This window comes from Colias philodice, chromosome 28 (genome assembly GCF_061535455.1).
Source record: "Colias philodice isolate Cphi_HAF_F1 chromosome 28, ilColPhil1 Martin Lab GWU primary, whole genome shotgun sequence".
In the NCBI taxonomy this organism is placed as follows: domain Eukaryota; kingdom Metazoa; phylum Arthropoda; class Insecta; order Lepidoptera; family Pieridae; genus Colias; species Colias philodice.
Window position 1 is genome coordinate 1,902,396 of NC_143113.1, and position 13,520 is coordinate 1,915,915.

At 36.2% G+C, this 13,520-nt stretch overlaps 2 protein-coding genes and 2 long non-coding RNA genes across 4 annotated transcripts in view; all 4 read right to left on the minus strand.

The window, feature by feature from the left end:
* LOC149476200 (uncharacterized) overlaps positions 1 to 7,144 on the minus strand; it is a 125,519-nt gene extending 118,375 nt beyond the window's left edge. Inside the window, exons 1-2 of the long non-coding RNA XR_016317875.1 lie at positions 7,003 to 7,144; positions 1,614 to 1,809 (exon numbers count right to left, since the gene is read on the minus strand). This is a non-coding gene — a long non-coding RNA (uncharacterized LOC149476200). The remainder of the gene's footprint in view (positions 1 to 1,613; positions 1,810 to 7,002) is intronic.
* Positions 1 to 13,520, minus strand: part of LOC149476203 (uncharacterized) — a 201,351-nt gene that overhangs the window by 73,557 nt on the left and 114,274 nt on the right. The window lies entirely within an intron of this gene.
* On the minus strand, positions 5,535 to 7,007 carry LOC149476204 (uncharacterized). The gene has a single exon (XM_089712260.1). It carries the CDS (start codon positions 6,966 to 6,968, stop codon positions 5,535 to 5,537), a length of 1,434 nt encoding a protein of 477 aa, XP_089568386.1. The 5' UTR covers positions 6,969 to 7,007.
* Positions 11,987 to 12,793, minus strand: LOC149476205 (uncharacterized). Its single transcript, XM_089711998.1, has one exon. It carries the CDS (start codon positions 12,791 to 12,793, stop codon positions 11,987 to 11,989), a length of 807 nt encoding a protein of 268 aa, XP_089568124.1.

Below are 13,520 nucleotides of genomic sequence, written 5' to 3' on the forward strand. Positions count from 1 at the left end.
GATGGTAAGCTGAGATGTGGCCTATGATGGAGCGCGCTTCCCTAGAAGGTACCCGTTCACTCTTCGCTTGAAGACCCCCATATTGTACTCGTCGGGGAACACATACTCAGGAAGCATGTTCCAGTCCCTCGCGGTTCGGATGAAGAATGTCGATCCGAACCGCTTTGTCCGGGTACATGGAACATCCACCATATGGCGATGCCTGTGTCTGTGCGCCTCGACGATCGATGGAAAAATATGTACCTAGTTAAATAGGTAGCTTGTACATGTTTTTTCATATACGAAAATGTTTTGTTTAGCAAAGTTAACTATTAGGGTGCATTTCCACCAGACATGTGCTATGCAGCTATGCTACAAAAATGTTATAGCTCTGCTGTGAAACTATGTGACCGTTTCCACTGATACTAAGCTATATAGCTGTGCGAAGAATGATGCGAAGCTCGAGCTATGCGATTATGATGTATCGATAGTAGACGCTCTGCACATAGCTATCATAGTAAGATTATGTAGCTATGCACATAGCACACAATACACATCCTTTATAAAAACGTATCTTCGTTGAACCCGTTTCCACCACTTGCTAAGCTATGTGCATAAATAAATATGATTGGTGGATAACAAACGCATCCACAGTAACGTAGCACATCTCTGGTGGAAAGGCACCTTTACGTTTGTGTACAGATACCTACATCAGTTCTACGTAAGTTTTAAAGGCATTCAACAGATCCAATTCAATGTCTAGTTCACATTTATCTAACAATCGCGTCGATCTTTCGCGCCAAACCATCTCAAACATCATTAGCCATAAATGAGTTTGGCATAACGAACCACAGAGTAAGTATAGGTAAACCAGAATCTGATGGCAATTAGGGAAATCAAAATTTTGAGTGTGCAACCCTGGGGAAAATGGACTGAACGATCTTGATACTGCTTATTTTTTATTTTGTCCTCAATATCATTAGTCACATTACATAAGTGGACAATACTGTACTTAATAATGAGATATCCACTTAATATTATGTAGGTACATTATCCGTACATACTTACATGTATAATATACATTTATACATAATATTACTTTTATACAGGTAATACATATTATTATTTACACATACCTATATTTTGTATAATCATTAGTCATTACCATGTGAAAATATCGATATAATGATAATGTATATCAAAACTGCTTATAATTTTTTATAAAATAAAATAAAAATAAAATAAAACTATGTTTATTTTTGTAAGTTTTAACAGATACACACATTAAAAAATTGACTTGGACAGCTTGGACTTGAAGAATAGCCGTATTGGAAACTCCTGTAATAAGTTTTCATAAAATTATATTCTAATCAACAAACAATATAACATTTTTTTAATTTTAAGTATCAAAACGGTTACCTACATATAATATTTTTTTAATTTTAAGTATCAAAACGGGTAAGTCCAATTTACCAATAAAATCTTCAAAATTGAAAATTGTGATGTGTTTGACCCTTATCCATCGAATGTTTTTCTATACACATTATAAACAATACCTCTTGCTTGTGATCGCAGCGGCTTTTTCGACATTTTCGAAGATTTATTAGACAAAATCCTAAAAATTATTCATCAACTTCTTCTTCTTCTTCTTCTTTTTCAAATGGTAACTCCCGATCCCAGTGAGGACGGATTCTGCCAATGTCAAGTTTTGAACGGATGGTCAGTTTAAGTTAATGCTTATGTTAAGCGTGCTCTGTGCTGAGGAAAAATCACGGTTGAGATGATTTACTTTTTATTTACTGAAAGACTTCTTACATGGAGCTGTATAACCTGGCAAAGAACAAATATTAGTTATAGACAACACAACACATCACAAAAGCATAACATAAAATAGGTATAGGTAGTCAGTGGGAGTTCAAAATTTTAGATTGTTAAAATTGATAAATTTTGATAGGATATTCACAAATGAGGTAGGGACAAGGCAAAGTAAACACTTAAAATTAGTAGGGAGGGGAACATCTGGGGGAAGGATATCCAGAAGTGAGATACGGAGCTTAGGGCAAACAAAGAATAAATGGTCATAACTTCCTTCGTCTATACCACACTCACAGAGAGAATGGTCACGAACATGAATTTTAAATAAATGATTAGGAGTGGTATTGTGACCCAAACGGAGGCGGCAAATGGTGGAAACAGTAGGCTTGTCTATATTAGGGAAACGGAAGAACCAGGGCTTACGTGGAATTGAGGGTTGGATATCTCTATAAAATTTCCCTTTGGTTGAATTTTTCCACTGACTGTTCCATGTATGATCCAAGCGATCCTTAGAAAGAGAAGAGAGATCGTGGGCATAATTAGAGTAATGCTCCAGAGTACCATGTTGAATGGCAGATTTAGCCAGAACGTCAGCTTTCTCATTGCCTACAATACCAGAATGGCTTGGAATATGTACTAAATCTACCTGAAGCCCTTTTCTGAAGCAGTTGTAAAGTGCGGATTTTATTAGAAAGATGATAGGAAATTTAGACTTTGAGCGGAAAGGGTTAGAAGTAATAGTCTGAAGACAGCTGAGGGAGTCCGAAAAAATAACTGAATTTTGGAGATTATGAGAGTCGATAAAATTGAGAGCTTCCAAGATAGCTGTGGCTTCACCAGTAAAAACAGAAGAGAGAGGGGGACATTTAAATTGTAAAATAGTGTTAGAGTTATGGTGCCATACAGCAACCCCTACAGCAAGATGTTTTGACACTTTTGAGGCATCCGTAAAAAAAAGATTATAACCACGCCAGTAGGAAGAAACCAGACAGTTAAAAGCAACATTAGAATCTGGAGCATATTTTTGAATACCAGAACTCATATTAATGTTGGGGTTAAAAACTAGTGCATGAAACGGAGTTGAATATAAAGGATGGATACTAAATTGGGATGTTGGATCCGGAAGGCGGTTAAATTTGATGAGACTTTTAAGTAGGCAAGGAAAATCAGATGGACGACGGAGGTTATTTAGAGTAAGTATTTGAAGTAGATTTCGAATTTTAGGAAGAAGGGGATGAGAGGATAATTGTATAAGCCGAAAGAAATACTTGTCTGACAGATATTGACGGCGGAGATATAAAGGAGGGTCTACACATTCTACCTGAAGGGCATTGACTGGGGTAGACTTCATGGCACCTATAATGAGTCGCAGACACTTGTATTGTATTCTGTCCAATTTTATTAAAGCTGTTTTATTGCAAGGTTCTAAGATGAACGACGCATAATCCAAATGGCTACGGATTATAGCATTATAAACTAGTTTTTGACAATATGGATGTGATCCCCACCAAACACCAGCTAGGGAGCGTAAAACATTAATACCCTTTTCGCACTTCTGAGAAATGTAGTTAGTGTGAGCCATACCATTCAGCTTTTGGTCAAGCACCACCCCTAGAAATTTAATCTTGTTGACTACAGGGATTGAGGAGTTTTCTAGTAATATTACCGGCTGTGGGATCAAGCGTTTTTTCGTGAACACAACTACATTGCTTTTGCTGGGCGATAGTGACAAGCCATGATCGTTCATCCAATTTTCCAAATAAGATAAGGCGCTGTTAAGTCGAAAGGTAATCACATCCATATTCTCTGACGAAGTATACAATGCTATATCGTCCGCATACTGCAGAACGCTACAATACGATGGAATGGCTTTATCCAAATCCCAGGTGTATATAGAATACAATAATGGACTCAAAACGGAACCTTGAGGGAGGCCTTTAAATACATGTCTAGTAGGTGTGTCTTTAGAACAGCGTACTTGTATCGTCCTCAACATTAATAAGTTGAAGATGAAATGTATCATCCTCTCAGGCAAACTCAGCTGTAACATTTTCTGTCTGAGCACTGGAAGAAGAACATTATCGTACGCTGAAACTACATCCAAAAATACGCCAACCAAATACTGTTTATTGTGAAAAGAGGAACGAATGTCAGTTGTTAAAATACTAAGACTGTCTAATACACTCAAACCTTTCCTAAAGCCATATTGGGAACTAGCTAGGAGGCCCCTGTTCTCGACCAGCCATTCTAGACGATTTTTAATAAGGTGTTCGGTGATTTTGGCTAAGGTAGAAGACAGGGCGATTGGTCTATAGGAATTGGGGTTAAGGGGATCCTTGCCGGGTTTGGGGATAGGAATAATAAGCTGGGATTTCCAAGAGTCCGGAATAATGGCATGTAAAAAGAAAATGTTAATTAAATTTAGAAAAAAAGATTTTGTTTGATCGCCTGACTTGCAAAGAAAAGAATATGGTATACCATCAACCCCAGGGGATGAGTCTTTTAAGCCATCAAGAACCGTAACAAGTTCTTGCAAGGTGAATGGGCAATCCATACTGTCGTATGATACTAAATTATGGGGAGGACAAGGAAAATGATCAGAAGAGGGGACAAATGGAGGGGATAGTTTGTCAATGAAATCATCAAGCCAAACGTCTGAGTTGTTGGATACTCTATTTTTATCACATAGAGCTCCACGGAAACGGCGAATACTATTCCACATTAATGATGGCGGGGTTTTTGGAGATAAGCTCTCACAGAAACGGATCCAACCCTGTTTCTTTTTTTTTGATAGCACCCGTTTAGTTCGTGCTGCAATTTTCTTATAATTAATAAAGTTCTCATAAGACATACTGGAATCATATCTTAGCTCGGCTTCTTTACGGTCCTTAACTATGGCAGTACACTCATGGTCCCACCAGGGAGGGGATAGCTTCTTAAAAGACAGAGTTGAATAAGTTTTCAATGGGAAAGATTCGGTAGCAGTAGTCTCGAGACAGTTAACAAAAAGAGAATAAGATTCCAAACAATTCTCAGGTGAAGCATTTGGGAGATTACTTATTTTGGTATCAAGGGAGTTGGCAAATTTCTCCCAGTCGGCATTGCCTAACTTAAATTTGAGCAAAGGTGGGAAAGCTCTAGTGGGAACATGGACTGTGCGTGAGCAGGAGATGAGGATTGGAAAATGGTCGCTCCCATGAGTAGAGGAAAGCGTAGAACAAGAAAAGGAAGGAGCTAAGACAGAAGAGCAAATTGTTAAGTCCACTACAGTATTAGGATTTTGTAATGGGGAGACTCTACGGGTAGGAAGGCAATCGTTAATAATACACATATTCAGATCTTCAAAGAGGTCAACCAAAAGATATCCAAAGGAGTCGCAAATGTACGAGCCCCAAGAAGTATGGTGGCCATTAAAGTCACCCATAATAATAACAGGGGGAGGAAGAGAGGAGATGATTAAGGAAAGCTCTGGAATAAAACTAGGATGGGGATGAGGAACATAAACGGATAAGACTGATATATTAGCAGCTCTAGCTGCAACTGCATTAAAGTTACAGCCATGATGGGGAAGTGGAATTTGTGAAAAGGGAATACTGTTATTCAAGAGCAGAGCACAGCCAGCATAACCATCAGCTCTGTCGTCTCTAAGACAGGAATAGCCCGGAACCCTAAACCGAGAACCGGGCATTAACCATGTCTCTGAGATAGCAAGAACCAAAGGTTTATGATTGGTTATTAATTCAAAAATCTCGTGCTTCTTGGGACGGATACTCTGGGCGTTCCATTGCAGAAACACTAGATCCATAATTGAGGATTGATGAGAAACGGGATAATCTTTCGGCAACGTTGGACGGTAACTGGTGGGGATAAGAAAGTAAAGTCTCTATAAAAGATAAACACATATTAAGTAGATGTTCATCAAAAGGAAGTGAAGAGCCCGTATTAGGGAGAGCACAACCATTAGAAAGGGAGGAGGGAGGTTCACGAATGATAGAATGATGTGCATCCTTATCATAAGACTTACCCAGAGGAGCTCGGGAACGGGGGGTCTTAGTGACTGTTTTTCTGTATGAAACATTAGGTGTTGATTGGATAGGAGGATTAAATTGGGAAGACGGGAGGCTTTGGGAATGTATAGATAAAGGATTCTGTATCTGAATATTCTCAGCATAGGATCTACGAGCTGACGGGATGACTCTAGAAGCCTCCTCAAAAGATATCCCTTCAGATGCCATTAACTGCTTAATGGCCTTTTGCCTAGCTTGTTCGGGGCATTTCCTATCAGTGGCATAATGCTTACCAGTACAATGGAGGCATGTTGCATCAGACTCTAAAATTGGACAAGAGTCGCCCAAATGGGCCTGTGAGCATTTGAAACAACGTTCCTTAGAGCGACATTGGTCGCGTACATGTCCAAACCGACAGCATTTATAACATTGAATTGTGGGGTATTGGTACACTTCTACTGGCATGGAGTTATAAAGGCAGTATATTCTTTCTGGACGAACTTGGCCTTGAAAGGTCAAAACAACGGTTTGAGATGGTGACCATGAAGTAACACCATCTATTCTAATTTTTTTATTAAGCCGTCTGGCTTTCAATATTTTGCCTCTTCCACCTGGGAAATCCACATGGCTGATAAATTCTTCCATAGACCACTCCGTAGGGACACCTTTGACAATGCCCATACGAGTGATGTGAAAAGTTGGAATGGAGGCTTGGTAATTTGAATCTTTAAGAGGGGGGAAATTTATAAAATTATTTGCGTCACAAGCGGTATTGAATTGTATAGAAATTTTATTACGTCCAATAGCTTTAACTCCATCCTTGGCTATGTTAGCTACACGATTGTTGTAAAGGAAAGATCCAAATTTGATCGGTCTGATGGTTAAACCCGCCGCAGGATCGGCCTCTGTACGGGACACATAGACAATAAAGGGACCACTGTCATTGTCGGAATATGTAATGGGATTAGATAAAATGGGATCCACATATGAACTTTGAGACGATGCGATCGCGTAGTTGTTAACTGTAACATGTCTTTTAGGCGGGATCATATCTGTATCAGCAACGGATGGCTCTGACCGTTGTCTCTTATTACTTGTATGCTCCGCTTCCATCACCTCACCCTGGATGTCAGGAGGTTTACCAGGGTCGGGAGGATCAGGATTCATGATGGGTGAGGAAAGTTAGTAAATAAACGCTTACCCCAATATATATATATAGAGACAATCACAAATTTGGTTATCACTACCAGTTTACACTAAAAAAGAGTGTTCTCAACAAGTTAATTAACAAAAATCTCAATGGCACGTGTTTTCTCCGACACAACAAAGATCGAAAAAAAAACTATTCATCAACTGCAAAAAAGACAAATAATTTGACAACCAATTTGATAGTTGTCAAATAAGTTGCCACATGAAAATCTTTTATTTCTTAAATATAAATATGCCATCAGATTCTGGTAGACCTATAATATACTACATAACCATAGTATAAAGAGAGCAGTTGGCCAACTCCCGGCGTTTGGGAGCGCACGGTACCTAAACTCGTGACGCGCAGGGTTGTCACTTGTCACGTTGATATTCCAAATAATTGTATTAAACAAACACCGACTGCTCTCAGCAATAGCGCGTCCCTAACGAGAACGGTCCATGACAAGGAACCGAGTGGCGATGTGTGCGTGCGTCAAGCTTGCGTACGTACATGAACGGGGGGCATGGCCATGCGCTCTGCGTATATACAAACGGCGTGATGTACCTTTGTTCGAAGATAACTTACTTCTCTCTTTATACTATGGTAATATACTACGTAACGAAGTGTTACCACAATGGCGACCATAAATCATATGTCACTTTGACAGCCGATGAAAGGAGGCCCGTCAGTGCCGATACGAACTTTTTAGTGTTTCTTTTAAATGTCTTTGATTAATTGAGTTTTTAATAATTGTAATTTTTTAACTTCTCTTTGAATGGGTTGTGAATATGTATTGTGATTTTTAATGTATTTGCTGCTGGTTCTCAATAGCTTTTCCTGACCCGGAATGAAAACAAAAATAAAAACTTAAGTCACTCAGGAATTAAGTAACTAAGGTCCCTTTATATTCTATTATTATATTCTGAATTCTCTCTCTGTCTGTATAAAAAATTTCAGCAAAATCGATTCACTAGTTTTTGAGAGACCAACCAACTCACGAATACTTACATTCATAAAACATCAAATTTATAACACTAGGTAGAAGGACATTACAATTTATCGTTTAAAAACATTTAGTTAAATAGTAAATTAAATAGGTACTAGATTATCTTTAAAATATTACAAGCTGATTTCATAGTTTTTCCAAGAAAGAATTTAATCTTATTTACAATCTTGCGGTTTGCCTTGTCAGCAAATGTCAGATTTTTGCCGACAATAAAAACGATAATAAACATTTTTATGGACTTTAATATCTTTATCAACTGTAATTCTGGAAATTCTTTAGAAACAAATTCATTTAAAAATACAGTACTTAAGATCATAGATATTACACTAATTTAGGTTTATTTTTTATCTAGTTTCGAGCTTTACAAGCTTTTATATAAAAACAGATATCTTGGTACCTTGACTTAAAAATACCTTGAATTTAAAATACACTAGCTTACCGCCCGCGGCTTCGCCCTCTTTGTCTAAAACCTAATAAATTATATACTAAAACCTTCCTCTTGAATCACTCTATCTATTAAAAAAAACCGCATCAAAATCCGTTGCGTAGTTTTAAAGATTTAAGCATACAAAGGGACAGAGAAAGCGACTTTGTTTTATACTATGTAGTCTTTATGTAGTGATGTATCTGCATTTATTTCTCTTAAGTCTCCTCTGGGAATCGAATCTAAGACAAAAAATTGCTTGCTTTAACTTACTACAAAAAGGCGGATTTTACAAGAAATAAACCATTATAACTGACAATAAAATCACTTATGTATGAGTATGACAATTTAATAAATAAAATCAATTGTTAAAAATATCGATTCGAACTTGACCGTTTCTATATTCGTATACTTACTTACTAATTAAAAATAATCAAGCTTCGCGAAACATTAACATTCCAATAATGCTTTAATAAGGCGATATTACCGAAATCTCATCTCAGATTTCAGTAATAAAAACATCAATTATTTAATTTAAACATGAAAATATGGATGAAGTGTTAATAATTTAGTTATTAATGATCATTTCAACTGTTAATGAATGTCTAAATGTAAATGTGTGCGTGTACTAGTGTACACACGTAAGAAGTGAAACTTCTTTATGACCTTATTTTTTAAAAAATAATTTACTATATGCAACTTTACAGAAATACGTCGAATCACGCGTGGTAGGGTTAAGAAAAAGATGGCGCGTAACGGAAAAATGTCACGCGTAACGAAAAAATGTTACACTAATTTTTTTTCCAACCCCAATAAACAAGTTTCACTTCAAAAAATGTTGTGTGGTTTTATGAAACCACGGTAAAAGTGAAACTGTTCGAACGGTTCCGAACACTGCTTTGTGTAGCGCATGTCGCGTGCCGAGTAGGTATACCTACTCGGCAGCCGCGATACACGCGACATGCGCTACACAGACCAAAAAGTTTGAGACGATGTAATAAAAGTTTCACTTTAAAATTTTGTTTTTTACACGCTTATTTACACGCTTATACATATTAGCTTCACCTGTATGTTTGTAGTTCTACTAACAACTCGATTTTGACCCACTTTAAACGGACAGATTTAATTCAAACTTTGTACACTTATCAAAGTGCCAGTATAATAATTTTATGAGCTTAAGGGTGCATTTCCACCAATAATGTGCGAGTATGTGTAGCGAGGCATGTGTTTGTAAATAACCAATCATATCGCTTCATTTGGTTTGAAGTTTGAAGCGTTTAGCGTTTGAAGCGATACTATTTGTTATTTACAAACATATTGAAGTGAAACTTCTTTATCGGGGTTGGAAAAAAACAATAACACATTTTGTGTAACATTTTTTCGTTACGCGTGACATTTTTCCGTTACGCGCCATCTTTTTCTTGTCTCTACCACGCGTGATTCGACGTATTTCTGTAAAGTTGCATATATAGCGAATTATTTTTTGAAAAATAAGGTCATAAAGAAGTTTCACTTCTTACGTGTGTACACTAGTACACGCACGCATTTTTTTATATAACACATCCTCGCACATTATTGGTGGAAAAGCACCCTAAGCGTGGTGTTTTAAGTTTATAAGTTTATTTTTAGAACTATATTAACAGAAATACTAAATTAATAAGAAAAAAGTTTTTTTTTTGTCACAATTCAAAATCGATTACAAATTCGTACACATTACATTACACAAATTCTAAAAACTTGAGATTTCTCTTTTTTTAAGAAATTCTAATTGAACATTTTAAAGATATAACCGCCATAACAAAGACAATACAAATTATAGATATAACTAGCCGCCATGTTGTTGCTATAAAAATCTTATCATTAGATAAAGTCAAGTGATAATACCATTACAAGCAATTTTAAACTCTTATTGAACGAAACAGGGTACAAATTTGCATGAAGTACCGTTCTTCTATCCTTTTAAGTCCAGTTTAAAATACAGTTGTATGTTTTTTTGCTTTGTCTTGAATGTAGTGGAAATTGAAACTTATCGTCTTTGCAATAAAGACTTCTATTTTTAACGCTTATAGCTTGTTCACACTGCATAATATGTCCATAATATTTGCTTAAATAGTACGATAATTATTTTATTTTATCGTTCATAGGATTGAAAGGTACATAGTATATTTTGATGTATTGTACATGTTCATTGTTCATACTTGTTAGTGAATGATAATTAATTTATGTACATAAACAATATGAGCAAAACATCTAATGTACGTGTTCAAGCAATTAATAAATGAATTTGAATTTTAACGGATTCAAATAAATGTGATAAAACTGGTTCTAAAACCTGAAAAGTTTGTTTTTAAATAACTGTAGTTTACACATTTCAAATATACTATTATAATTTACTAGCGATCCGCCCCGGCTTCGCCCGTGGTACATATTTCACAATAAAAGGTAGCCTATGTCCTTTCTCAGGTATCAAAATATCTCCACACCAAATTTCATGAAAATTGGTTCAGTAGATTAGGCGTGATTCAGTAACAGACAGACAGACAGAGTTACTTTCGCATTTATAATATATATAGGGATTATCATTTAACCATATAAGTAGATATTATGTCTTATGTGAAAGTAATTATAAGTTACTAGCTGCGCTTCACGGTTTCACCCGCGTGGCTCCGCTCCTGTTGGTCTTAGCGTGATAATATAGAATTTCTAGATAAATGGGCTATCTAACACCAGAAGAATTTTTCAGATCGGACCAGTAGTTCCTGAGATAATCGCGTTCAAACAAACAAACTCTTCGGTTAAGTGGTTTAGGAGTCCATTGAGGACAAACATTGTGACACGAGATTTATATATATTAAGATATAGATATTAGTATAGATTATTATTTGGAATAACTGTTTAATGTTTTATGTACATCCATATCCAGTATCCACGTCAAAACATCAAAGCAGGTAATATAATGTATTTTGCACAAAATTAAAATTTATATCTCCACTATCTGTGATTAGTGCATTACTATATTATTATTTTACTATTATTTTTATTATTAATATGTAATACAATAATTTCGAAAAGCTTAGCCACCCTAACTCTATATAGATCTATGGCTTAAATTTATAGACCGAAATCGCGTTTTTAAGAAATTATCGTGGGTAAAACTGGTAGTAGTATTGTACACGACCTCTATGAGAATATTTTTAAATACAACTTGTTTACATGACCTTTGGCACAGTGGTTAAAGCGTAGAACTGAGAGGTCCTGGGTTCGATTCCCGGTGTAAAAGTTGTTGCGGGACAGAAAATCGATGATTGTTAAATAAATGAATATTATATAATCTGTGTTTATTTCATCAAATGAATTTAAAGATATTTCTCAACTGTAAGATAATTTAAAGGTTAATACTACTTAGAAATAAGAAAAGGACCAAGTAATTTGATAAAATATGTAACGTCATCTCTATTTATTTAATCCTTTATAAGTGTGTTACGTAAGTTCCATAAAAATAGCAACAAAATCCCAAAATCTTTTAGCATTCGATCAACTTATAAATTCCAAATACGTATCAAAATTTATTTCTTCACACAAGTACGTTTTCTTGGTGGCGGTACAGGTGGCAGATCATCTCTACACGCCAGTCGTTCCCTCAAGGCGATATCCCCACCAAAAACTCGATTATATACTCCTATAGCAAACTTCCCCCCACTATATAACATGCCTCGAAACAACTCATCAGTTTCTTTAGGAAAGCACATTGCTCCAGCGAACAGACCACCAAGAGTTGTTCCTACTATCCGACTGGGTATACCACGTTTTGAAGCCATGAAGTACCCAGAAATCATGCCAAAAGCGACTATACCCTGCCTCATAGCCAGCCTGTTAGGATCACGCATGAATTTCTTGAAATTCCTGTCATGGTCTGCCATTTCGCTCTTCAATTGTACCCAAGCGTTTGCAAAACCACATTTAATTTGGCATAGACTTTTCTGGGTATCTGATCTGTAGCTTTTCACTGTAGGTAGCAAGTATTCTTGTAAAATAGGCACGTTATGTTTAGGACACTTCTGTTGGTCTTCTTGATAGACTTTGTATTCGTAATGTGGACTTGTGTATAAAGGTAAGTCTTTGTATTTCATTGGTGGTGGACATTTTGGGGTAGGATCTGGTTTAGCGGCTTCTACGACAGGGAATATATTCATATTGGCACCAACTAAAACCTTTTTCAAGGCTTCGATCCATAGCCTTCCAAGAACGTAAAGATCGCCATAGCATAAATACGTTAGGGATTTTTTCATTTCATCTTTGGAGTTGAAAATTTCCGTGTTAGTTGTGATTTCTTCATTGTTATTTTTTTCAAATTTTAAGGATTTTTGTTGCATTACACGGTAACGAGAAATTTTGATGGTGAATTTATTTTGACGTTGTATGTTTTGACATGAACGACTGATGGTTTATGTGATGTTTTATGAGTATTTGAAAATAAGGTTTTATAAGGTAGCTAAAATATTTAATTAATATTCTAATACGCAGTGGGTCGTCTTCTCATAAGTATTTATGTAAGTTCCCTCCACGCATTGCGATTTGCGATCATACATCATCATACAACAAACATACCTATATCGTTGTTTTTGTAATACATTATACAATGCAGATTTATTGAATGCGTGTATCATTGTGATAATAATATTATGTGCAATGGTATGCAAGTAAGAATAACCCTACAGTAGTCGCGTGGTCTACACGTGTAATCCAGGTATACTAAATTCCAAATTTCTAAAAATGTAATAGCTCCAGATATTTTATCGTTCGTGTACTCTAAGTTGAATAAATGCCGCATGCACATTTGCACTCAGTGCAGCGCGGGGAGTCGGGTGCGCGTGGTTGTGCAACAGTAGCTCCGCAAAATTCGCGGTCTACGAGCGTATGCCGCGTTATTTTTTTTTAAATATATTGTGATATTAAACATAATGTTATTTTATAATGTATTTATTTATATTTAACAGGTAAAACAGAGTTATTTAGATAATTATGGACAACAGACGAAAGCGACTGATCGAGGCTTGGTTGGCCGAAGACCATTGTCGTGATGATCTTACTAACACAGAT

What these genes read in the sequence shown, in the direction of transcription:
- LOC149476204 (XM_089712260.1), bottom strand. Translation starts at nt 6,968, where the DNA reads ATGAATCCTGATCCTCCCGACCCTGGTAAACCTCCTGACATCCAGGGT.
- LOC149476205 (XM_089711998.1), bottom strand. Translation starts at nt 12,793, where the DNA reads ATGCAACAAAAATCCTTAAAATTTGAAAAAAATAACAATGAAGAAATC.